Consider the following 24,486-nt stretch of genomic DNA (forward strand, 5'->3'; position numbering starts at 1 on the left):
ATGGAAAACAAATTAAAGGAGAGTACTCGTACCGTCGTACGCAAAAATAACAAAAAGATGAACGAACAACTTGCAGCCTTGAAGTAAAAATTATCAACAGCTAAAAAACTTCCCAGTGGTATCATTACTGGATCTGCCAAACTAGCTGAATCTACTTACAATGAGCTTAGCCAAGCAGATCTTGTATTGCAACAAATGCGATCATTCATGGATAATCGGGTTGGTAAAAAGAATGAAATAGAGTGGCAAGGACTTGTTGTCAAAAAATTTGATGCTTTCAAAAATGAAGAAACAAACCTCGCCAAATCTGCACAACCCGAATCCAATGATACTGGTCGTGATTCAGTATCTGACGCAGACTGTCCTGCTGTAGATGAAGATTTATATCGTACTTGCACAGCGCCAATTAACAAATTGATCAGAGAAGATCTGGATCCATCAATAAAAGATTTGATCATGAAGAAATTACAGCGTGTTATGATCGGTTCAACAGACTACATATTGTACCTTTCTTCCTTAATTCAAATGATGATGATCTGTTTAAAAACCAATCAATTCTTTCTGGATGGAAACGTCATAAACACACGAAAGGTTAATGGATTTGATATAACTACGATAGTACCAAGCGAATTTCATACAGATTCGCCGAAATATACAATCACACCACTTGCAATGGATGTCAGCGACTCTTCTGCCTTCGACGCAGATTTCAGCCAATTATTTCAAGAACAGCATTTTTCTCTAATAAGTACTAAATATTTTGGTAATCGTGGAAGTCAAGATCAAACATTAAATGCGCATCCAATACAAACTGCCTTGTTCAAATTGATGGACGCCGAGGATATAAAGAAGGAAACTTTTCCTGTCGAAAATGTGCCCTCAAGTCTGATGTCTTTGGCTCTGCAAATATATGTGACAAATTTCAAAAACATGTGTGCGGATAAAACCATGATCAATAAATTACTGGACAAGCTGTTGGTTATTCTACTACGTCTGCATCTGGCACCAAAGAGAGAATTACAACGAAGACAAAATATTCTGAACTATATCTCACGAAAACCAGAAGAGAAGCGACCCTCAAAAAATTATGGTCGTTACATTCTCCGCGCTGAAAAGAAGAGGCTCGCAAGATATAAGGAAAAAGTGAGAGAGGCTGAGGCAAATTCTGACCTTCTTCTGAAACGGATCAGAGCGGTCAAAATGGCCGAAACTAGAATCAGAAGTTTAGAAGAAAAGTTCGCTCAAGTATGTCAAACTTTTTTGAACATAATAGCCGTGATTCTTACTGATTTTGTTCAAATGTTTCTATAAAAACAGGATGCCAGCACGTCAAGTAGAGAAAAATCTGTTGAGAGCACTACAACGACCAAGAAAGAAACCACACCCTGCGATGACTTATCAAGAGGAAGAATTAGTCAATTAAAAAGCGGTGCAAAGCATTTGATATTCTCAAAGAATCTTGTAACTGAAAAAAGATGTGAACGATGAGTTTCCTGATGCTACGCGCAAAGAAGTTTCTGTCTGTTTGCTCATCATCAACACTCTGAACAAATTTGTACCTGTTAGATCAAAATACCATATATTGCCTTACCAATTGCTATTCTGTATATTTGTGAATGACGTTCTTCATTATGCTGAGTACTCGAAGTTCACCCGAAACTTATATCCTGCAATGTCATCTGCTCATGTCAACGCCTTGAACATTGATTCTCCGTCACTCTTTCAAATCATGAAAAGTAAAATTGATGATAATCAAGGACAAGTTGAAGATATGTCAACGGAGCTTACTATCTACGGCGACAACGAGGAGCCTCTGTCTTCAGTCGAAATTGCACGTCGGAATAAAGATGCTGTTTTCAACTCTTTGTTCGATATGGAGAAGGTCCGACATACATGTGAATCCAATGGTTTGAAATTTGGGCAACGAATGTCAGTCCTTCCCAAATTGAAAGTGGTACGAATTCTTGGAGTAAAGAAAACAACTGTACCTCCAGTTAAACCTCAGAAGATGTCCTACTTGAAAAGGATTTTGAGAAAACCCAACTTTCTTCGGGAAGGACAAAAACCATTGGAGGATTTGAAAGCCGAGACAGCCAAGCTTGAAAAAGAAGTCAAGTCACTTGATCAGGAAAGAGAAAAAGTATTGAAGTATCAAAAAGAACAGGACTCCATCAAGAAAATAAAGGCATTGCGAAAAGAATGGCACAACAAATTGGATAAACAAACTTTGTACCAGAGGATTGAAGAAGAGAGACAGTTGAGAGATAAAACTTATCTTAAAATCAACGACATCGAAGACCAATTGATGGAAAAGAAGCAAGTGTTGTACTACCAGCGAATGGCTATCAAACATAATTCAAGAATCCATACCGTTGACACTGCAAGCGCACTACCTACAACGAAAACGGAATTGAAAAAAGATTCGCGTGGTCTAGTCCATAGTGAAGCATGTGTGCTTCGTGATTTTGAAGATTTTACATTTTGCGGCACAGATAATGGACTTGTGAATATGACAGCAGCTGTCCCTTTTTCTTTGAAAAGATTTTCATTTCACCTCAAGCTACACAATTACTATTCTGTCTTGGATGATGACAATAAAGCAGCTCCAGTGGTACAAGTCATTGAAATTCAGAAATATTTGAAGACCCCAAAGGCAACCACCATATCAGCTAGCGAGATATATTTTGGCTGTGGTGCATTCAAACAAAGGGTCAAGCGCCAAACAGGAAAGAAGCTCACTAGAAAGGGAAAGGAGGTACAACTACCTGAAAATAGTCTTTCTCAGAAAGTGATATCAACTTCAAATGTGTCAGTTGAACAATTCAAACATAACTTTGATGCGCATGTTGAACATCGCAAAAAACTGCGTGACTTCTATAACACTGGCAACAGAATGAATGAGCGCCGACATCGTGAAATCCAGAAGCATAGATTCACTCATCGAATATGCACAAAGGAACGAAGGGCACTGTCTCAAACTTTTGGTAGTAACTTCTCAGGATGATGGAAGATAATTGAGTTCTAACGCGCTTTAATAGATAATCTTTCAACAAAGAAGAAATTGGTCATGTTCATTGAAGACAGAGGAACCGGAGTCGGTTCCCGCATCAAAGGATTTAAAAGATACGGTGGACGGTGGAAAGAGGTCATCCATTCCGAAGAAGCAAACGTTTGCGTTACCAATGAGAACTTGACTTCCAAGACTTGTATTTTTTGCTTTCGACGACTGACGCACCCCCATATATCAGTAACGAAAAACGGAGAGGTTTTTTCAAGGAAGGTCAAAGGCAGCTTCTACTGTACAAACCCGCTGTGTGTTTCAGTTCTGTCCAAATGTGCTGCCAAGTCGAGAGATTCTCGGTTAGCGTTGGCAATCGGTATCGTAGGTCTTAGTACTATTTTGTTTGGCGCTCCGTTACCAGCATTCAAATCACATAAAATCAGCAAAATTGAAGCTGAAAAATGCATTACATTAACTTCTCCCTCCAGATTTGAAGAGGAGACTGGCAGCTACGCAGTGGTTCTAGAGGTAAGAAAAGGATCAAGCAAGGTTGATCACCCAGAAGCAAAATTAAAATTTATTTGTCTGATAGTGACGGTATTTTACGACGGGTTGTTTAACGTCGCTCATAAATCCCTTTATTTGAAGGTTACGGAATTTTAGACAGCAAAATTCTTATGATCAGCTCTTCCAATTAAGTAAAATTATTACGTTGGCTTCTTCCGATTAGGAAAATTTATTACGTTGGCTTTTTCCGATTAGGTAAAAGACTTACGTTCGATTCTTCCAAGTAAGGAATAATCTTAGAAGTGCTCTTTGTATCTGTATACATCCTGAGAAACAATATAAAAGTAGCTCAGTAAATTTTTATCGACCGTAAATAAAATAAAAACAAGAATGGCTGATAGCAACACATTTAATGCATGGGCTTCTGAAGGCAAAGGCAAACCACTCGTTCAGATGCAGCTCCCACTGAGGCCCTGGGATGAATCCAGTATCGAGTTAAAGATCACGCACTGTGGTATCTGTGGTAGCGATGTTCACACTTTAGGTAAAAAGTAGTAAGTGTTATTTTCATTCAAATATTCAATATTTCTCCTATAGATTCTGGCTGGGGCCCTACTGATTATCCATGTGTTGTCGGACACGAAATTGCAGGTGTTGTTACTAAAGTAGGAAAGAATGTAAAAAAATTGAAAGTGGGTGACCGTGCTGGACTTGGTCCCATATGTGGCTCATGTCAAAGCTGCACAAGATGTTCTGCAGGCAACGACAATCTCTGTGCAAAAATGTTTGGAACATACAATGACCACTGGTTGACGGGTGAAAAGACCTATGGAGGCTATGCTGACAAGTGGCGTGGAGACCAGCAATTTGTGTGCAAGATTCCAGACAATATGACAAATGAAAATGCTTCCACTTTTCTTTGCGCTGGTGTAACAACATATGCTCCTTTAAAGCGATGGAATACTGGCCCTGGTTCTGTCGTTGGTGTTTTAGGTATTGGAGGCCTTGGTCATTTTGGCGTTATGTTTGCAAAAGCTATGGGTGCCACTGTCATTGCTTTGTCTTCGAGTGATAGAAAGCGCGACGTTGCTTTTGAACTTGGCTGTGATGACTATGTTGTTACTAGTGATGCCGAAGCAATGAAGAAACACGATAGCAAATTAACCCATATACTTTGTACTGGTGTCGGAGAAGACTTTACCTGGGAGCCTTATTTTAATCTTTTGGTGCCCAATGGTGTATTTATAAATGTAAATCTTCCCGAGTTTTTATATCCACCTGTTCCCTTCTTCCCTCAATTATTGAAACAGGCTGTTATCACCGCATCTGCAGGGGGATCTTCTTCAGATGCTGAAGAAATGTTACAATTTGCTGCTGATCATAATATTCGTGCTTGGTATACAAAGTATCCTATGAAAGATGTTAATAAGGCTATTGAAGACTTTAGAGCTGGAAAACCCAGATTCAGATTTGTACTTGAAAATTAGCTTCGAATAATAAATATACCTTGAATTCTCCTTTTGTAGTCTTTAGCTATCATAATACTTTTGGTAAAATATTTTGTCTTAAATTTAATCATATAGCTATGTACAGACTAGGCAGAAGGATTATGACTGACAGTGTCCATATCTCAGTCATAATAACTTTAACAATTATGTCTGTAGTCATCTTGAAAACTATAAATTTTATAAAAAGATGAGGCAAGGATTAATTTTCATGAAGATAACAACACATTCTAATTCTTTTAACGAATAGCCATTTTCAAAAATTGCCGTAATTTCTTCCAAAATCTACCGAAAAAACTGTATGATATTTCTACTTAATGTTCTTGTTTGCTTGTGGTTCGTCGATACAACATTAACTTCTGTTCTTAATGAGGTATATACCTTTGTTGTGTTCATAAAAACATGCTCTTTTCATCAAAGTCTATTTGCCATTACATGATCAATTATGCTGTTAAAAAGAGAAATGACATAAAAAACAGCCAGCAGCAAATTAATTTTCTTCTCTATTGTTCTGCTTTATTAAATGTAGTCAGTACGGGAAGTGAAAGTTTTTAATTCTCCATCGTAGTCTTATTGTGCTTGTTGACAAAATTTTTACAGTTGAATAAAATAATTATAGAAAGAAGTACTCTTTTACTAGTTTTTTTTTCGATTTCTTGCCATATAAAAGTTAGCCATTAACTTATCTAGTCTTGCTGTCTTTATTACGATTACCTCTAGCAGTGTACCTATCCTCAGTGTCACACAGTTTCTGTTGATCTTGCATAAGAACATCCGATATGCACTATCGGATATTAAATCAAATCCGGACCGAACTCGTCGAGATTGTAAGGCAAACTAGCTAGACAATCACTGAAGTGAGGGTTTTGAGGGAAAAGCATCTACATCAAGCAATGAATCCTTCTTTCCGTGCACCCATACATAAATCATGAAGTACAGTGCTGGTAATCTATCGATTTGAAGTATAGGTGATGATGGATGAATTGATTATTATTTGATTTAGACGTCAGTTCTTCTCGCAGAAAGAGCAGAAAGGCCCATTTCACCGCCACCTCAGATGTTCGTCGCAAGATCATGAGTGCACCTTTGTCTAAGGAACTCCGTGAAAAGCATGGTGTTCGTGCCATTCCTGTCCGCAAGGACGATGAAGTTATGGTTGTTCGTGGTACTTACAAGGGACGCGAAGGCAAGATTGTGCAAGTCTACCGTAAGAAGTGGGTTATTCACATTGACCGTGTCGCTCGTGAAAAGGTTAATGGTGCTACTGCCCCCATTGGTATTAGTGCCTCCAAGGTTGTTGTCACTAAGCTCAAGTTGGACAAGAGCCGTATTGCTATCCTTGAGCGCAAGGGTAACAAGGATGCTATGAAGCAGGTAAGACGAAATGTATAAACCACTGATGGTATTGAGTTTGTACTTTGATCTAACTTACTTTTTTCTAGTAAATTATACTTTCTAAATTTGATTGAATAAAACTTCCTCTACAAAAATGCATCAAGGAATGAAACATTTCTTCACAATATTATCTATTCAAAACATTTATAATGTATTTGAGCAGTATTTTTCGGCACTTGTATGGAATGTAATTCTAGATTTTATTATACCAGAATGATGAGGATTTGATAGGAAAGTATCGTATAAAATAACTCATCTTGTGCTCCAAGTTGTAAAATTCTGATTTAACAATTTGCTCTACTTCCTATAAAGAAGGGCCATACGAATTTTGAAGAGTTTGCACGACAATTTCATTATAAAAAGAAAATGTTCATCGTTAATTAAATAAAATAGTAAGAGTCTAAAGGTTGAACGCTGAGCTTTATTATCTATACAATGAATAAGATAATAGCTTTTTCAACTACATGTATAAAATAAAAAAAAAGAAGTGAAAAATAACAACAGGTCTAAGCGGTTTCATTTCAGCCAATGACATTTTTTTGTAGTCAAATGACGCTGTTATTTTTTTTTTTTTTAAATTTTATTTTCATTCACAATTTATAATGGACAGATATTCGCGTGGATACGATGATAGATATCGAGGATATTATGATAGGCCAAGATCTGATGCATATAGAGCTAGTGAAAGTTATCGTTCAGAGAGAGATTATAGAGAGTCTGGTGGCCGTAATCATTCACCAAGTCCTCATTACCCTTCTTCTCGTTCACCTGGCCGGGATAATTATCCTAAAGATCATCGCTATAGCTATTCGGATTCAAGAAGCTATCCAAGTCGTTACTCCTCTCCTAATTCACCTCCCTCTCGATCATCATCAAGATCTCCACGAAGACCCTCATATGCATACTATCATCCTTCCTCTTCCTATTCATACAATTCTAGACGTTCTCCCTCACCTATAGGCATGGGAAATCGCAGTGGAAGCATAAGCAGAAGAGACTCTTATGACCATCGACCTTACCAGGGTTCCCCCTCATACGCTTATTCTCCATATAGGTATCCTCCTTATTCTTCTAGACGACATTATTCTGGTCCACCACCTTCTTATCCACCACCACCTGGGTATAGACAACCTTCTGGTTATCACAGCAGAGAGCCATCTTCAAGTTCTATAAATGGACCGCTTCCACAAAAGTCAACTCATTCGACTCCTTCATCTACTGCTCCCAACTCTCCAAAGGGCGTCGTCACCACACCATCTACTATTGTACCCTCAGAAATGCCAGCGACGACTGTTACAGCTACTACTCCTGTCACTTCAACTGTCCATGCAACAGCTCCAAAACCTAGCAGCAGTTCTGTTCCTACCACACAAACACTTCCCCCTCCAGCTTCAGCCAGCACCAAGTACTCACCTCCAGCTTCATCGCATCCACATTCATCTGGCCCTCCACCATATCCACCCAGCTCTATCCCAAGACATCATAGTACACCTTATCACCACTATCATCATGGTTCACATTATAATACTTATTCGTCAAATCATTCTTCTCCATCTTTACAGGTGCCACCTGTTAAACAGAGGATATCTTGGACTCCTGAACAAGATAAAGAGGTATATATAAATAATACACTAATAAGATATACGTTGTCCTTACGGAAAGAATCAATAGCTGGAGAGATACCACGCCGAACAAGGAAAATTGTATGATGAAGAAAATAAGATCTTAGCAGCAGTACGTAAAAGTCGATTTGAACTAGAATTTGCAAGTTGGGATGCAAGCAAACTAGAACATCAACTCGAATTAGTTCAAAAGCAGTGGGAAGAGAATGGTATGGAGGCATTGATTAAAGAAGAATTGGCTGCAAAGTTATCAGGAAAATCAGTGTCGACAGTTGTACGTCCTCAACTATCAATTTCATAGGCAGGCCTTTTGTAAATAGGTGTTGATCAAATGAAAGCAAATGTTAATATAAAGAAAAGGGCATTTTTATTCATGATTAAATAATAAATAATATATGATTATACATTGTTTTTTTTTTTATTTAGACATGTCTATTTCTTTGTTAATTTCTTCAAATAACTCTTGCTTTCCATCTTCACGAATCTCTGCATTATATGATTTAGAAAGAGCATCTTTGTATTCAACTTTGTAGTACCAAAGTCCGACAGAGAGCAGAGCAACAATGATTGTCATCAGATAGGGAACTATCGTACACAAATAAGTACATTCTATGACTTTAATCTCTATTACTTACGCCAATAAGGATACGAAGCAGAGGAAGAGGTAGGTGGCACAAATATAAAGACCAAATTGTAGATACACATCATGATAAAAATGATGGAAGCAACTATACATGGTGTACTTGTTATTTTTTTTGACATTTTTATGCTTATAATTAACTTTACCGATAGAGGTCTTGATAGGTCGCTTAATATCAGGATGTGTTCGGCGCATGATAAGCAAGCCAATGACAGCCATCACTGAAAAGAAGTAATCACCATAGCCAGCGAACGCTAAAACAAATTCAAACACTGCACCAGGAGGAGGTGCCAACAAGAAAATCAAGGAAATGGTGAAAAGTAATAGCAAAGAGTTGACTGGTGTCTGCAGCTTTGGATGTGATTTAGCAAAGAAACGATCGTAAGGTAAATAACCTTTACGGGCTGCTTCTAGTATAATCCTTGAGCCAGTGTAAAACATGGAACCTACCGACCCGAATGAAGACAGACCGATCAGAACGGGCAGTACTCGGCTACCAAACACACCACCAAGGGCAGTATTGAAAAGATTGGCAGCCACTGTTGCATCTGAATTCACGATAACATCCTTGGAAAGAACGGCAAGATAAGCTAAAGTAAATGCAATTGTAAGAGTCTGTGGAATACGAATACACTACTTGCGATACATGCCGACATTAGCAAGAAAGTAAAGAATTGTTATCAATACAACTGCAGTAATGGAGCACTTTGGAAGGTTTTTTATAGGATCTTTGAGTTCATCAACTACATAGTTAAGATTAGACCAGCCACCATAAGCGAAAATTACAAAATAAATAGCATTTGCATATGACCCTGGATTGCTCAAGGTTCCCTGAAAAGAAAAATTAACTGAGAGATCTGGTTGATTTGGTAATTGTCCAGTCAGCCCAGCAAAGCCTACGCAGATAAGAAGAATCAAAAGAATAAGCTTGAGAATAGTAAAAGCGTTATTAGCGCCTATGGCGGTTTTGGAAGAAACAATGTTCATCACCAACCAAAATACCAAGCAAAAAACTACAACATTAGCTTTTCATGGACTTTTTTTTTTAAAAAAAAATACCTGCAAAACCTCGAGCAGCCCAATCATTAATGTAATCTGCACCACCTATGGCATAAATTACATTACTTCCAAACACAGAAGCTCCCTGTAAGAAGAAATATTAAGCAAACATGGTCAGATTCATGGATGGTATATTTACCTGTGCTAACCCAGATCCTTTTCCAAACATACCAACAATAATCACAAATACAAATGAAATCAGTTCTCTCGGTTTACGATATTGATAAGCTAAATATTCTTGTTCTCCACCACTGTAAATCATGCAAGTTAGTTGCAAAAGAAAGTAGGATGTAAATGTGGTTATATAAAATTACCTCCGAGGAAACTAAATGTAGAGGATACGTTAGATTTTTACATGTTTCGATATAAACAGCCTCTATACTTGCCATTGTTCCAAGTTCAAGGTAATTCCATACACCTGTAATGGCAAAAATGGCTCCAACCCACCACAAGATCATCATCATACCACCCGATCCACAGTTTGCAAGGATATAGGATGAGTTGGAAAAAATACCAGTTCCAATGATTTGGCTAACTATTCACACCAAAAAAAAAAAAAAAAAAAAAAAAAAAAAAAAAAAAAAAAAAAAAAAAAGCAAGATGACTTAATAAGGCCATTGCTTTTCTTTGTATAGTTTAACAAGCAATCTACCATTTATCATAGTTCCACTGAAGTATCCTAAATGGCGATTGAGCTTTTGATCCCCAACAGCAAAGGGAGACAATCCCTCAATCTGCTGCGACTGCATTTGAAGTTGGTGGTTAGGCTCATCCATTGAAATGGATTTATCAGACCTGTACTTTTTTTGCATTCTAATAAAGTGAGAAGGAAGAGAGAAAAGGGGAGAAATCGCATATGCATTATGGTTTTCACTTTTAATTTGAATGGGGTTATCCACTGCAAATTCATTTAATTTTGCATTTTATTAAAAAAAAAACATGGCTGACAACAGGAAAGCTCTAAAAGCTTTCAATTAATATTGATTCGTGGCAATGTGTCAATATGAAACTATGTATGAATGGCTTTCCAGCTGGTAAAAGCAAAGTTTGTATATTTTCAACTTTTTCTTCTGTTTAAACATTCAAATAAGCAATTAGAAAAATGTCGTTACAATATTTTTAAGTTTTGAAAAATGCAGGTTCACAGTTAAAACAATAAGGAAGATTGCAGGAGTTAGCTGTAACTCTAAAGGCTCGAAAGACCTTAAAAAAAAGAGGGGGGGGGGAGGGAAAGCTTTATGCTGTGTTAGACATTGAGAAAGTATACAAGGATTATGAAGTCATGCAAACAATTTAATTTTGTCTAATCAAACGGCTTAAAGAGAAGATTATAAAATAAAATTTTATTTGCTTTTCATTCAAACTATTTGTCTATTTTGTTGAAATTGTATTTTCTAACTGTACATATAAACGATAGTGTTGACTCCATTGCTCTTGCTTAGGCTATTATTGCTTTAGTAAGAAATTATTCCGATTAAAACTTGTACTAAATACTGAATGCTTAAGCACACTTTTCGATATCACAAAATTACCCATATTCTTCAAATCATATTATCCAATATTCTGGTATCTGTTTAATATAAATATTCCAATAAGACACAGATGGTTTGACGCAATTAATGATGAGATACTCTATCCTGAACTGTGTCATTCAAGGATTTTTGACAACGCATTATCTTCATCTTTGTTTGACTGATGGTTACGGATGGCAGTTGTGATCATTATATCAAAGGATCACTGTCGTTGTTTTATATAAAGTGATGTTGATTTCCTATTCTATTTTTATGCAAGAGAAAGAGAGATCTTAAAGTTTAGCAAGCTATAATCTATTGTATATTTTTTTTGCTTTGTATTTTGGAAAAATGAAAAAATGGAAAACTTTTAGTGTATGCCTTGATATTTTACATAAATATAATCAAGATCATGTAGATAATAATTAGTAACATGTTTACTATTGTGCAACTAATCATTAGGGCAAGTAGAGAATTATCATTCAAGCAAATATAAAAAGACTATCGAAAAAAATACCCCCTTTTTCTTTTTCATTCACCACTTTTTAATACATGCTGTTATCAAAAGCATCGCGTAAGAAATTGGCTAAGATTATCAGTGCTCAACAAAAGATGAACCATTTTTCTGTTTTGTCCGAGCTTCCAATGGAATACAAAAAGAAAGTATTCGGCAGTGACTGAGGACGGGTGTAAGAAAAAGAAAAGATGAGGACGATTTCTTTGATTGAACGCTATTAATATCACGGTAATAGTTTCTGTTGGGTGGTGTTCAAATGATTATGTTCATTACCACTTAATGAATCTTTTATTTTGAAGCAAGCAGGGTCTTTATATAATAACTATTGCCCTTCTTTTCGATGGAGTCTGGTAATAATAAACTGTCAGTATTTCCCTACAACATATTTTCTCCTTATAACACTGATTAAATACAATAAGCTGAAACATGTTCATATTCACTTTTAAGAACACCAGAAAGATGTTTATTCACCCCTCTATTACCTGAATAAAGATACACAAGTTCCGATCTGCTTAGTTATGAAGTACTATTTTAGAATTGTTAAAGTGTTTCCATGTCAATCTATAACTATTACAGAAGGGTCTCTTCCTATGTTCATATTAAGCTATTACAAAATATTTTGCTTTATTTTTATAATCAAATGTTTTCATAGTCATTCTACCAGTAAGTCATTAATAATAGGCTCCGAAGGACTTAGGTGACTGGGATTCATGTTGTGCTGATGCGTCAATAAATCATGATCATTCGATAGAAACAAAGCACAGATGAATTATAAATAAGTCAAGCTATAAATAGTGATTACATACAACCAAAGAAACTAACCATGGCTGGACTATTGTTGGCTTATTCAAATAAGGTTTGACGATGAAACACCTTCGAGAGTTTCTCGTCATGGATTGTTTGTTGGTCAAAGAAAAAAAAAAAAAGCAAATTGTAAATTATTTGAAACTATGGTTGCTTTACATGGAGAACGACTATTCGTAAATGGCAATAATCGTTCTTTATTTATTCGTTTTTGATACTTTTATGAATCACATTTTTTCTTTTTCTTATGATGATCAGCATCCTTGGTGACTGTAAAGTAATCGATGATAGAGCCCATGGAACCATTGGGATTTGCTTTGTGATGAATGATGTGCAGTGATGTTGGTGTGACTTTAAATGTTGAAAATCCGTAGCTGTCATAACGAAATGCTGAATAGTCCGGAAAAGGACCATCCTCAAATGCGCTGGGTCCTTCAGGTTGACCTGCGTTACCGATCACTAATTGAAAAAAGCTGGGTGCATTATGATAGGATGTTGAAGTGACTTTACCATGAGCAACTGGATAAGTTCGTTCATAGTTATGAACATGACCACTGTTGGATCAGGGAGCAAAATTAGTAGAGCTTTTAGCGAGGACAATCGAAGTTTTAGTTTACCTCATGTAGATGTCAACATCATATTTTAATAAAATCTCTTCTATTCCACCCTTCGTTTGATTATGAGTACCGGGACCATTTCTGATTGTTTTCGCTTTGGTAGTACAATCTTCGCTATTTCCAGAGCAGTAGATGGGGTGATGTGTCATGACAATAATCCAAGGTCTTTTATCACGCTGCTCGTTTGCTTTTGCAAGATCTGCTTCCAACCAATTAATGCCCGTCTGGATTTCTTCATCAGAGCCTTCAAAATATATTTCGGTTGAAAATGAAACGAGATGAAGAGATTTATAATTGATAGAGTACATCATTGAATTGGAGAATCCGGATTCTGCAAAAGGAACGATATCAAATCTATCAGATTTAAGTATTTGCTATTCAATTTATAGCCCTCAAATTACCTATTCTTGTAATGTGAGAAATTGTATGTAGCTTCGTGGTTTCCGACTGCACCCAAATAAGGAACGTTGGCAAATAAGTCTTGCATGAAATTCAGATATTCATCTCCTTTAGTTCCATTAAAATCAGCCATATTGTAAGCTTGATCTCCTGCGATAGTAACAAAATCATATTTATGTGTCTTTCCATATTCCATCATATGTGATACTGCAACTGCGTTACAAGCGCCCTAGAGATCTCATTAAATGGATCGTACTTAACAGCTGATTGATTGCTTACAACATCACCCGTAGCAATAAAACTAAAATCCTTTTTGAAAGAAGCAGTATGAAACTCATAGATTTTGGACCATTTGATTGATTCTGCTTTTCTAGCACCCACTTGATAATAAAATTTGGTATTGGGCTTCAATTTCTTTGTTTGGATATTGTGAAGGTATAGCTCACGTTGAGCAGAACCGCCATCAACAAAAGTCCAGTCCTATTTATCTTTGAATGAAAATATCCAGTCGTCTCTTCACCTACCTACCTTTCCAGTAAGCGTCGTTTTCTTTGGTGAATGACGGCCATGATTCTTTGGCCAATAAGATAAAATGGATTCATCAATCTCTTCAAGAGTAGCAAATTGTATACGAAAGAACTTTGAATCGTCCAAAAGAGACATATGGATTTGCTGTGGCTCTGTTGAAAGATAGGTGCGGTTCCAATTATTTCCCAAGTTGTTATATGCATCAGCATAACAAACGGAACCAGGACTACCATTCTCTACTTTATCTTGTACCTTAACAGAGGATGGGGTGCTAGGACCACTGACAAGAGAAGTAACTGCGAGCAATAGTGTAAATAGGCTTTTCATTAGATATTGGACCAAAGAGCAAAGAAAGGAAAAAGATAAGAGTTGTGCTTGATGTGATTTATATACTTTTTTATCAACTAGCGGCTTTATGAAAATAAACAAAAACATGACATGGTGTTACTTTTAGGACACTGCGATTTCTACTTTATTTAATTGAATTCCTTTTATTTTACTTTGTCATTGGACTCTTTATATCCCATCTGGGTTATTCTCAACATGAATCATATTTAAAGAAAGGGATTATAAAACAGCTTGTACTGAATCAAAATAAAATCAGTCATAACCGAATAATAGAATGTAAATCTTTGTAAAGTATCCTTACTCTGATTATGTAATTTGAATATGAAACATATCTAAAGCCGGTATACTACAGGCACATATTCAACAAAATAAATATGACCACTTAAAAGAGGAACCAGAAATGGATGATGAATATTTTGTTTGTGATAAGCCCAATTTGATTTCTTGTACGTTGCAAAGGTGACGTTACACTACAATGAAAATCTGACATGCTCCACAGTGCGCATGTATAAAAATGATTTTATTTAATTGGTCGATTCTAGTTTGAAACGTGATGACTGTATCTGATCTTTGCAGTCATTCAACCCTTTATTTATCACACATAGCTTAATCCATTTTGATATCAGTCAACTCATGGACTAATCCTCCTAATAAACCTTCATCCGTACTCTTTAAATCAATTGAAAGTATAGCAAGTTTAGGTTCCGCTTCCACTTGCAAAGTGTATTTCAAAAGACCAGCAACTTGATTTCCTTGAACACTTTTACCATAGAGCGATGCAGCTCCAGGTACGACTTCAACAACAGTCAATCCACTTATAGCCGTTATTTTGTTGAGTGATTTAATCAAAACCTCTTCAATGAATGAAGTATCTGAAGGTAGAGTGACATCGATAGAAACATTTTCGTGGTATTCAAACTTGTCACCATGTTCAGCAAGAAGTGTGGCAAAATCAGCAGGGTCCATTGGCTCTTTGTTGTTTAAAAATAAACTAGCAGGAATAGGAATTTCAAAAGGATGTTGATTAAGGGCAGACGATTCCTGTTTAATAAAAGGTGAGCTTTAACATCACACACACATTCTTTTCACTTACTTCAATGTCATAAAACAAATCGCCACGAAGACATAAACCTTGTCTAATATCACAAAGCACTTCAAAGTGTGCTATACATTCAACACTTTCATTCACTTGTAATTCAAATGTTTCGGTTGCATAGGCTATATTTGTAGGTACATCGTTTTCAACCAGTTTCAGATCAAAGGATTGTGCGAATTCCATATGTAATTTAGGAAGCATCTTTTCATCATTCAAGTTTTGTATTTTAAGCTGTATAGCAATAATAGGAGAGTTATCTGATTCCATTCGTAAAGTACTTGTCTATCATATCACATTTAAAAAACAATTACATTAAAAAGCACATTACTTACCAATCGCACATAATCAGTTTTTAATACTTCAATCTCTTTAAGCCTCTTTGCTTCTTCTTGTCCATCTACCAGTGCTTCTCTTACACCATCATCTATTGGAACAAATTCTTCCTTTGCAAGATTTTGAGTATCTAGTTCTTCTTGTGTTTCTCTCTATGTTAAACTTAGTTTTAGAAAGGTACCTTTATAAAGATTAATTAAATTACTTGCCTTTGATTTTCTAGTACTCTTCTTCTTCTTCTTTTTCTTATCTGTAGTTTCTTCTGTTTCTACACCCTTTTTAGTTGTTTTTCCGAGCTTTTTAGATCCTGAAACCTCCTTGTTCTTTTTCTGATAAAAAAGTTTATTTCATTCAATATATTATAAGCAAGCAAAGAAAAAAAAAAAAGAATGACCAATTACCTGAAGAGCTCTTAATTCTCTACGTTCATTTCTATATTTTGCTTCTTCTTGAATACGCAGTTCCTCTGGACTCAAATATGCTTTAACTTGTTGGAATTTTTCGTCTTCTCCTAGTGGAGTAGATAAATCAACGCTGTTAAGACCTGCCTCTTCTCCATTTTCAAAGATATCTCTTGCTGACTTCTTTGTATATAAGATTGTCTTTGGGGTTTGACGCTTACGACCCTCTGTTTCTTCTTTCTCTTCTTCAGATTGAGCAGCATCTTCAGGCATCTCTTCCTCAGCATATACAGGAATCTTTAGTGGTGCCTTTTGACCCTTGGATCGTTTCGACTTTTTAGTCTTTTTCAAGTTACTTGCTCCTAAATAGAATCAGTGAGATATGTGTTATAGATTGCGATATTGTACATACGAGCATTGATTTCTTCAATGTTCAACTCGACAACAGGAATTGAATCAAGTTCTTTATCAAAATCTACCGAACGGGATCCCTTCTTATTATCCGCCATAATATAATATGGATCATTCTTTCGTGCTTCTCTTCTAGCAATACGACGCTAAAGTATAGTGTTAGACATTTTGGTCAGGAAGCCTATCAAAATCCTTACTCTTTCTTTTTCGGCTTCATCTTCACTACTATAATCGTCTTTTGCCTTTGACTTCTTCTTCTTTGAGGTTTTATTGACTTTTTCATATCTAAACGAATCATCTAAAGATGCATCAGATTCATAGTCTTGTACTAAGTCAGGTAATGGATCATTAATCCATGCATCAAGATCTAATCCTTCAGGTACAGGAACCTTTGATTGTGCCTTGGGGGCAACAGGATTCAGTTCATATATGAAGAACAGGTCAGGAAGTCCACGTAAGACAAGTGGCACATCATCTACAGTAGGATCACTAGTGGCGTCCAAGATAATCTTAAACAAGGATTTCACATCATGTGCTCTCTCTTGCACTTCAAGATCGGCATTATGGGTAAACATATCCATCTTTTCATACATCACTTGAGTTACTTTAACAAATTCTCGCTGAATTTCGGCATCCCATTGCGATGTCAATTCAGTTGTCCAGTAGGCATAAATCTTGATGACGCTGTGAACATAGGCTGTTTGAACCTTGACAGGTAGATTGGTTACTTGAGGCAACAAAAGGCATTCGAGGGTTAATGGGATATCATCCAAATAGCTAAATTGAAATGAAAGTATGAAAACACATGCTTACAGCAAAAAATAAAAAATAAAGTTAACGTTACTTGCAATATTCACCACAGATCCAAGCAGCGGCAGAAAGTACATTGATATTGGAATCCCTTCTTTTAGCCGTCTCGAGAAAGTGCTTATCTTGCAGTAAGTTGTACTATTTCATTTTATACAATTCGTGAGATGGTTTGATAGCTTCAAGAGACTGTATACTTTACCATTTGCTTAACAGAAAATTCTCGGACGCTTTTAACACGTACACTGACATCCATCAATTGATTTGTCAACAACTCTCCAACGTTTACGCCAGCAGAGTAAGTGATATCAACCAGAACCGTGATGTACCATTCAAAGTCATTCAAGTAATGATAATGATTTTGAGAACACATAAATATAATACGGTTGATAATGTCCATGCGATACACTGGATCAAAAATAGTAGAGGGATCATGTAGTGAAATAGATTCCGCTTTTTTCGGCATAATATGTGTAATCAGCTTTTTCACAATGTCTACAATGTTTTTGCGGTTAACCATGCCAACAACAAGATCAAGGGCACGTATGCGAATACTGATGTCCTCGTCATCAATACATTCTAATATTAAATCTTTATGTTCAGCTATCAGCCTAGGATGAGTTGCTAATAATCTTCCCATGGCCAAAAGTCCAACATATTTCACTATGAATTTCGTTGATCAGTCTTTTGCTTCTTTTGATAGAAAACACTGATTGAACTCACAATTTTGATCAGGGTCTTCCAAAAATTTTCTCAACTTGTTTGTACAAGTGGCTGCTAATGCATTTCCTGACTCGCCAGCAGCTTCAAGGAAGCCGCCGGTGATCACGGTATAAATGCATTCATAAAGCAAAGACATGGCAGGTGTTGTTTGGATGAGTGAAGTAAGTGGTGGAAGCAATTTTTTGATCAATCTTGGCTCAAGTGGTGTCAATGAAGCAAACTACATCATACATCAATATTTCTATTACAAAACCAACCCCTTTTTTTTTCTTTACCAGTTTGATGATTTTGATCAACATCCAGTTATTGGAAGATGTGGTTAAAATTTTGAACAGTTGAGGTGCAAGTGACAAGTAATTCTTTGGATTCTTTCTTGCAAGTTCACATACAACACTAACAACAGCAGACACGACAGCTACACGAAAAAAAAGGTTCATTTCTTTTACAGAGCACTTATTTTAAAAAACTTACATGGATCAGGATCTTCCAATTTTTCCTTCAAGCGCGGAAAACTCAAGCGCAATGCTTCAGGATATTTTAAAAATATTTTGTAGAGTACCAAAATAACCTTCTTGCGAATGTAAGGTCTAGAGTGGTTCAACATAGATACCAGGTCAGGGGAAAGATCTCTGGCTAAATCAGGTGTTACAATATGAGATAGACCGTTCAGGGCAATGCCAATATCAACTACTGTTTGAGAAGCCAAGTCCTGTTTAAGTTGCATTAAAATAAGCTATTATTGCAAACTTTTTGAATTTCTTGCCTTTTTAATCAAGTTTGTCGTTAGCATGAGAACATCCGTGTCTTGTTGAAAAGACAAGCTAGCTGCAAGATAGCCCGTTCGTTTATGAAGGAATTTCGCGCTTGACATAACTTCTACTATATGAAATGAAGCCCATGACATGTCGTAGCCGAGCATTTGTAACTAATTCGCTCGATCCTTGAGTTTTCTAAAATATTACAAAGCCCTTTTTGTTACTTACATAGGCAAGCTTGGCAATAGCTGTTGACTTGATGTCTAAGTCGTTTGACTTTACTTCATTACGTATTTCTTGTAAGCAAGCAGTAATATATTTTTGTTCATTCTTTTTATTTGCTCTAATTCCTCGAATGAGATCAGTTAGAGACTTTTCAAACATTATAAACTATAAAGAATGAAACGGCTTTTCCAGGTAAAACGAAACTTATCCTTATTTTGAGCGGGGATAGAAATAGGTGATACAAAAACGCCCTTTTTTGATCATAACAGAAAGTGTATCATAACATGTCTAATATCAAAGTCATCACAGTATTATAGAAATTCATTCACTAAGCTAAATACGATGCAAGTTCAGCAAAGTCTTTATAAACACAAGTGCAGATATGAAATTGGAGTTTTGTTTAGTACGATCGCATGTTTATTATGATAAATATACTAGGTAAGGATAATAAAAGCATTTTACAACTAAAGAATAAATTATGTACTAGAAGTATAAAGAAAGCTATATTCTAAATCGATAATCCAAGCGATCAGAACCTTCGTCTTTGGTATTTTTTATATAGTCTTCCTTTTCAGATTCCGTAAGATTATTCCATTTCTTTGAGCGGTATCTGTTGGTTAATACGTAACGTAAGTGTTGAATGATTAAAAGCACAGCAGCAGCAAGTGCAATACCAAAGTTAGCCCAGTTTCCTCTAATAAACCTTGGGGAATCAGTTTGCTCTGTTTGGGTATAAAAATAGGATCAATTAGACATAAAAGATGAATCATAAGCAAAACTTACGATAAATCTGTGAACCTGGTACTCCACAAATGTTGGCTGCACCAATGATAGCACCAAGTGCAAGAACCCGCTTACCGTGAGGAGCAACATTTGAAGACATCCAAGCAATGTGCATACCGTGAAATGAAGGTGAAGAAGCCGTGAATAACGCAGCTGCATAAAAGTTCCAGCGTCCAGCGCTATTGGGTAAAATAATTAAAGATAGAAAACCAGCCATGGACCACAAGCAGCCTATAAGGGCATGGAAAGCATAATAGCCTTTCTTGTCCGCATGTTTGGCGATGAGTATAGAAAAGAAGAGGTTGATTATATTAGCTGGCACTGTTAACAAATTACTGACTGTAACGGAGAAGCCATAACCGTTGATAAGTTTGGGAAAGTATGTTGAAATAGGGGTATGATGCATCATACTGGTGAATGTGATAAGAAGATGAGTCCAAAGTTTTGTATCAGAAATAGCGATTTGAGCATCATGCCATGTTACATGTGCATTCTGCTCGATTTTGTACTTGTCATCTTCAATGATTCTAGTCACCGCAATAGCCGCCTCACGTTCTGTAAACCAACCATATTTACCACGAATAGTACCTCTTGTCGTAGCTGGGCTTTCTGGAAGATAGAGGCTATAAGGAATAAGATTAAACCGGCTTTCTTTCTTTTCATATAATAACTATCTACATGGCAATGAATCCGATAATATGGGTAAAAACACCATCAATAAGGAACAACCACTTCCAACCATAGAGGCCCGCAACACCCTCAAGCCTGAAAATACCAAAAGAAATCAATCCAGAAAAAGCAGAAGCAAATGCCTGAATACCCCAAAACCAAGCAAGTCGGGTGGCTAATTCAGAAGCTTTATACCATGTTGTAAAGTACACTAGGCAAGAGGGAATGAAGCCTGCTTCAGTTAAAGCAATAAAGAACCGTATAGCTAAAAATCCACTATAATTCTATACAAGTAATTCAGAATCATATTAGTATATAAATCAAGACTAGATTATATTTAAGACTTACGTGCAGAAACACGTGTCCCCATGTTACTATAGCCCATGAAAACATCAAGAATGGAATCCATCTATGAGGGCCAATCCATTTAGCCACCGGGTTTGTCACCAAAGTAACGACTGTGAACGTTATAGAATATATCAATGTTGCTGTATTGACTCCAGTGATGCCAAAACCCAAGTTCTCAGGCAAATGATCAGATATGGCATTTGCTATAGAATTATGAATATTAGCTTTAACGTGATATAGAAGAAAGTAAATTTACAGATATTGGTTCTATCCATATTCAGTACAAATGTCATTAGCAACACAAAAGGCATTAGCTTGGTGTCGATCTTGAATAGGACTTTCTTCTCTTCTTCTTCTGTCCACTTGAGATCTGGAACGTATCCACTAATACTATGATTATAATCAGCACTTGAATCAGTGAACGATCCTAAGGAAGAGCTCGCTGATTTGCGAATATCCTTGTGGTCCACTTTTATTCTCTCATCAATGGATAAAGTACTTTCTTTATCAGTTATTGCAACCATATGTATATTCAGATGTAATTGTAAAATGATCAGAGAGACAGAGAATAAAAGGAAAATATAAAGTTATTTTATATTGAATTAATGATTTGTATTGCCTCATTACCAGGTATAATACAAATATTTTTTTATCAAAGTTCTACATCATGTTTGTCATTGATTATGCAATTTTTCCTGAAATAGTCCTCAATGTTCATCTCTGCTGCACAAACATACAAAAATGATGCCAGTTATGGTCGGTGTAACATATTTCTGTGCAATAGTAAAATAGCTTTAGTTTTTTGCGTCATTTCTAGTGTTCTGCCTATGCTTTACTTTAGTGTACTAAATTGGCTGTTGGTCTGAATATTCTGAAGCGTTGTATACATATACCAAGTTTTTTAGCTCAAAGCTACAAATTATTGCAGACTGGAAAGTGAAAACATGCTTAAATAGAGGAATCAATAATGAACGCTTGAAAAAATGCCTTTCCTTTATCTCGAGAATATTGCCGCACTTTCATAAATTTCCCATTTTTCTAATGTGCCGATTAAAGGTTCAAAAAGAGAGAGAAAGAGAATAAAAATGGCCTAGTACATTCGTCAATGTTAATTTGTTTAGTAAATGACTGTTTGACCTTCCTAAAACTATAGTACTTGCTCATTTAGTCTCTATTTTACATTTTAATCTAAAATCGTATTCTGAGTGGCGCAATTCTGTACACAATATCGAAATCTTACCTTTTTTTTCGGATGCAGTGCTAACAACTTCAAATGGCAGTCTTAAAATTCATTTAATTAAGAGGCTCTTAATTGACGCGGTTCGTCAGCAGTTCTAGTATAAAGATACTCCTTAGCACCAAATTTACTGCGTTTATCACTGTTTTTAACAATTGACCAGAATTATTCAATAGGATTTAATTCAGATGAATAAGAAGTGAGATGGTACTCAGGTTGTTAATTTCTTCAAGTGTATGACTTGATTATTATACCATATTTTGTGAGAAATACCAAATAATACTACTGCCTTAGGAGTTTACGTCACATAGTATGTAACAGTCAGCTTTTATTTAACAAGTTTATTAAAGATTTCTTTCAAAAAGCAAAGGACCTTGGTTAGCATAGTAGAAATTTAAATCAAAAGCTTATATCTACTGATTAAAGTAAATATTCACTTGAATGATTTAGCGATTACAAAGCTGAAAAAAATTCATTTAAACACATAGAAGGTTTAAATAAGTTAGAGAAAGGGTCGCATTTTTAAGAACAGTGTGAATCAAAAGAAGCAGAATAACTTTAATTGAGAGACATCAGTCAAGATCAAATCGGTCCCTTTCAAGGAAAGAGACCGAACTGGCGCTTACTGTTAAGAAATAAGCTGGGTTTCAAATCTTGCTTTCATATTTATTTTATTTCTGCTTTTTGCAAATGATATCTTTTATTGCCATGTCAGTAGCCGATCTGAAAAAAAAAAAGCTGGATCAAATAAAGAAATCACTAGCAGAATGTCCTGGCTTTTCTTTTCGTCAGAGCTTGATTGAAGCATTTCAGCTTAATGGTGAAAGGACAGCCTGTATGTAATAATATTTTTTTTTAAAAAAAAGCTTTATCTGACAAGTTGATCAAGTTATTCCCATCACAAACGAAACAAATGAGTCTACACTTTTAAAGGAACCAATAATTATATCCTTTTTTCTTTAACTGTTAATTCTTAAAACATTAATATTACTGTATTATTTATCCTTAACTATCTTATTATTACGTTCCTAGCAAAACTATACATCCTATAATGTCCAAACAATCCGATATAGAAAAAGATCAACCACAACAAAAAGAAAATGGTAAGCAGAACTTATTAATCACAATCACATTGTCCAACGTCATATAGTACAAATAGATATACATGCAACAGAGAATACAAAAGACCTTACGCCTCTTTTGGACTCTATTCTATCACTTGCAAAATCTGACTCGCAAATACAGCCAGAAAGAAAAACCAAAATTTTACAAGAGCTTTTGAATCTTTCTGATTCGGCGGTATATGTTTTTTTATTTTTTAATGTCTATAACAACAATTGTTATTGTTTAATACTAAATTGACATTACATAGTTTAATACAATTGCTCATTCTATAGATTTCAAAACTTGGTCAGACGATCTTGCTTCTGATTTATGCAAAGAGATACAGTCAACAAAAAGTGCATCAAAATCGGTATCTACACTTCTTATCGTAGCCATTGTATACCCAAAAGTAAATTGTTTGCAGAATAGACAAGAAAACATGATTTTTTAATGTTTCTAATTTAGATTGCTAATCTCAACTCTACTGCTTCTCGACTGTTAATGAATAGCATTTTATCACTTGCTAAAGAACAAGGCAGACTAGTTATAGATGGCCTAATAATACCCTTACTGTTTCAATCAATGGCAGGTCGCCCTCAGTTTGAGGTAATAAGTAAAGTAGTAGCTGAATCATTAAAATCAAGTCACCGTTTCTTTGTATTACAGTAAGTACTTTTATTTGTTTCAAGATAGTAGGATTGAAAGCTTTTTATTAGAGCTATATTGTCAGATGGTGAGATATATTATTCACATAAAGTAGATGAAAGAGCCGTTTCTCGACATTCTTTAAGGCCATGGAATGAAGCTATCTTTCAGCTTGTAGGAAGTTTATTAAGTAGCCAGCCTTTACTCGCCTTAACAAAAGAAGTACTACAGGAAATTCTTCATGTTATACGGGCAACAGTCGAATTCAATCCAAAAGATAAAAATCCAATGCAGTTACTGCTTATAATTACGAGCAAGCATGCTCAAGCAGTTGCAGAATTTGACTGTATCGAAGCTATAGAAAGTATTTTAACTTCTAGTAAAATGTTCTTAAAGCGCGCTGTTCTTGGACAATTGACCTCAATCAAAAAGAATGTGCATTCACTTCAAGAGTCTAAAGTAGCGTGAAATAAAAAGGAGTTATCAGTTGGATAAC

The 24,486-nt window shown here is 35.8% G+C and overlaps 11 protein-coding genes across 11 annotated transcripts; 7 read left to right on the forward strand and 4 right to left on the reverse strand.

Moving 5' to 3' along the window:
• Window positions 1–57: 57 nt before the first annotated feature.
• Window positions 58–1,279, forward strand: RO3G_07760 (uncharacterized protein; the record flags this gene model as incomplete). Its single annotated transcript, XM_067662350.1, has 3 exons — window positions 58–83; window positions 171–1,143; window positions 1,274–1,279. The coding sequence occupies 3 exons, from the start codon at window positions 58–60 to the stop codon at window positions 1,277–1,279; spliced, it is 1,005 nt and encodes a 334-aa protein (XP_067518451.1).
• A 393-nt stretch (window positions 1,280–1,672) lies between these two features.
• RO3G_07761 (uncharacterized protein) lies at window positions 1,673–3,004 on the forward strand (the record flags this gene model as incomplete). The annotated part of the gene is made up of 1 exon (XM_067662351.1): window positions 1,673–3,004. The coding sequence occupies one exon, from the start codon at window positions 1,673–1,675 to the stop codon at window positions 3,002–3,004; it is 1,332 nt and encodes a 443-aa protein (XP_067518452.1).
• An 894-nt stretch (window positions 3,005–3,898) lies between these two features.
• On the forward strand, window positions 3,899–4,995 carry RO3G_07762 (uncharacterized protein; the record flags this gene model as incomplete). The annotated part of the gene is made up of 2 exons (XM_067662352.1): window positions 3,899–4,052; window positions 4,106–4,995. The coding sequence occupies 2 exons, from the start codon at window positions 3,899–3,901 to the stop codon at window positions 4,993–4,995; spliced, it is 1,044 nt and encodes a 347-aa protein (XP_067518453.1).
• A 946-nt stretch (window positions 4,996–5,941) lies between these two features.
• Window positions 5,942–6,458, forward strand: RO3G_07763 (uncharacterized protein; the record flags this gene model as incomplete). The annotated part of the gene is made up of 3 exons (XM_067662353.1): window positions 5,942–5,957; window positions 6,017–6,387; window positions 6,456–6,458. 3 exons carry the CDS (start codon window positions 5,942–5,944, stop codon window positions 6,456–6,458), a joined length of 390 nt encoding a protein of 129 aa, XP_067518454.1.
• Window positions 6,459–7,010: 552 nt separating this feature from the next.
• On the forward strand, window positions 7,011–8,331 carry RO3G_07764 (uncharacterized protein; the record flags this gene model as incomplete). Its single annotated transcript, XM_067662354.1, has 2 exons — window positions 7,011–8,021; window positions 8,080–8,331. 2 exons carry the CDS (start codon window positions 7,011–7,013, stop codon window positions 8,329–8,331), a joined length of 1,263 nt encoding a protein of 420 aa, XP_067518455.1.
• Window positions 8,332–8,657: 326 nt separating this feature from the next.
• RO3G_07765 (uncharacterized protein) lies at window positions 8,658–9,898 on the reverse strand (the record flags this gene model as incomplete). Its single annotated transcript, XM_067662355.1, has 5 exons — window positions 8,658–8,758; window positions 8,817–9,285; window positions 9,457–9,566; window positions 9,730–9,814; window positions 9,869–9,898. 5 exons carry the CDS (start codon window positions 9,896–9,898, stop codon window positions 8,658–8,660), a joined length of 795 nt encoding a protein of 264 aa, XP_067518456.1.
• Window positions 9,899–11,792: 1,894 nt separating this feature from the next.
• RO3G_07766 (uncharacterized protein) lies at window positions 11,793–12,037 on the forward strand (the record flags this gene model as incomplete). Its single annotated transcript, XM_067662356.1, has 2 exons — window positions 11,793–11,903; window positions 11,993–12,037. 2 exons carry the CDS (start codon window positions 11,793–11,795, stop codon window positions 12,035–12,037), a joined length of 156 nt encoding a protein of 51 aa, XP_067518457.1.
• A 744-nt stretch (window positions 12,038–12,781) lies between these two features.
• RO3G_07767 (uncharacterized protein) lies at window positions 12,782–14,240 on the reverse strand (the record flags this gene model as incomplete). The annotated part of the gene is made up of 5 exons (XM_067662357.1): window positions 12,782–13,115; window positions 13,179–13,532; window positions 13,580–13,806; window positions 13,857–14,057; window positions 14,106–14,240. The coding sequence occupies 5 exons, from the start codon at window positions 14,238–14,240 to the stop codon at window positions 12,782–12,784; spliced, it is 1,251 nt and encodes a 416-aa protein (XP_067518458.1).
• Window positions 14,241–15,059: 819 nt separating this feature from the next.
• RO3G_07768 (uncharacterized protein) lies at window positions 15,060–18,948 on the reverse strand (the record flags this gene model as incomplete). The annotated part of the gene is made up of 12 exons (XM_067662358.1): window positions 15,060–15,494; window positions 15,547–15,831; window positions 15,882–16,034; window positions 16,155–16,211; window positions 16,284–16,645; window positions 16,696–16,840; window positions 16,892–17,471; window positions 17,539–17,642; window positions 17,704–18,112; window positions 18,221–18,444; window positions 18,500–18,639; window positions 18,696–18,948. 12 exons carry the CDS (start codon window positions 18,946–18,948, stop codon window positions 15,060–15,062), a joined length of 3,147 nt encoding a protein of 1,048 aa, XP_067518459.1.
• A 757-nt stretch (window positions 18,949–19,705) lies between these two features.
• RO3G_07769 (uncharacterized protein) lies at window positions 19,706–21,065 on the reverse strand (the record flags this gene model as incomplete). The annotated part of the gene is made up of 5 exons (XM_067662359.1): window positions 19,706–19,926; window positions 19,988–20,218; window positions 20,324–20,610; window positions 20,666–20,843; window positions 21,005–21,065. The coding sequence occupies 5 exons, from the start codon at window positions 21,063–21,065 to the stop codon at window positions 19,706–19,708; spliced, it is 978 nt and encodes a 325-aa protein (XP_067518460.1).
• A 2,227-nt stretch (window positions 21,066–23,292) lies between these two features.
• Window positions 23,293–24,458, forward strand: RO3G_07770 (uncharacterized protein; the record flags this gene model as incomplete). Its single annotated transcript, XM_067662360.1, has 5 exons — window positions 23,293–23,344; window positions 23,401–23,540; window positions 23,614–23,754; window positions 23,811–24,010; window positions 24,062–24,458. 5 exons carry the CDS (start codon window positions 23,293–23,295, stop codon window positions 24,456–24,458), a joined length of 930 nt encoding a protein of 309 aa, XP_067518461.1.
• Between the last annotated feature and the right edge of the window lie 28 nt (window positions 24,459–24,486).

The sequence above is a fragment of the Rhizopus delemar genome, genomic scaffold (assembly GCF_000149305.1).
Source record: "Rhizopus delemar RA 99-880 supercont3.5 genomic scaffold, whole genome shotgun sequence".
NCBI classification, from domain to species: Eukaryota; Fungi; Mucoromycota; class Mucoromycetes; order Mucorales; family Rhizopodaceae; genus Rhizopus; species Rhizopus delemar.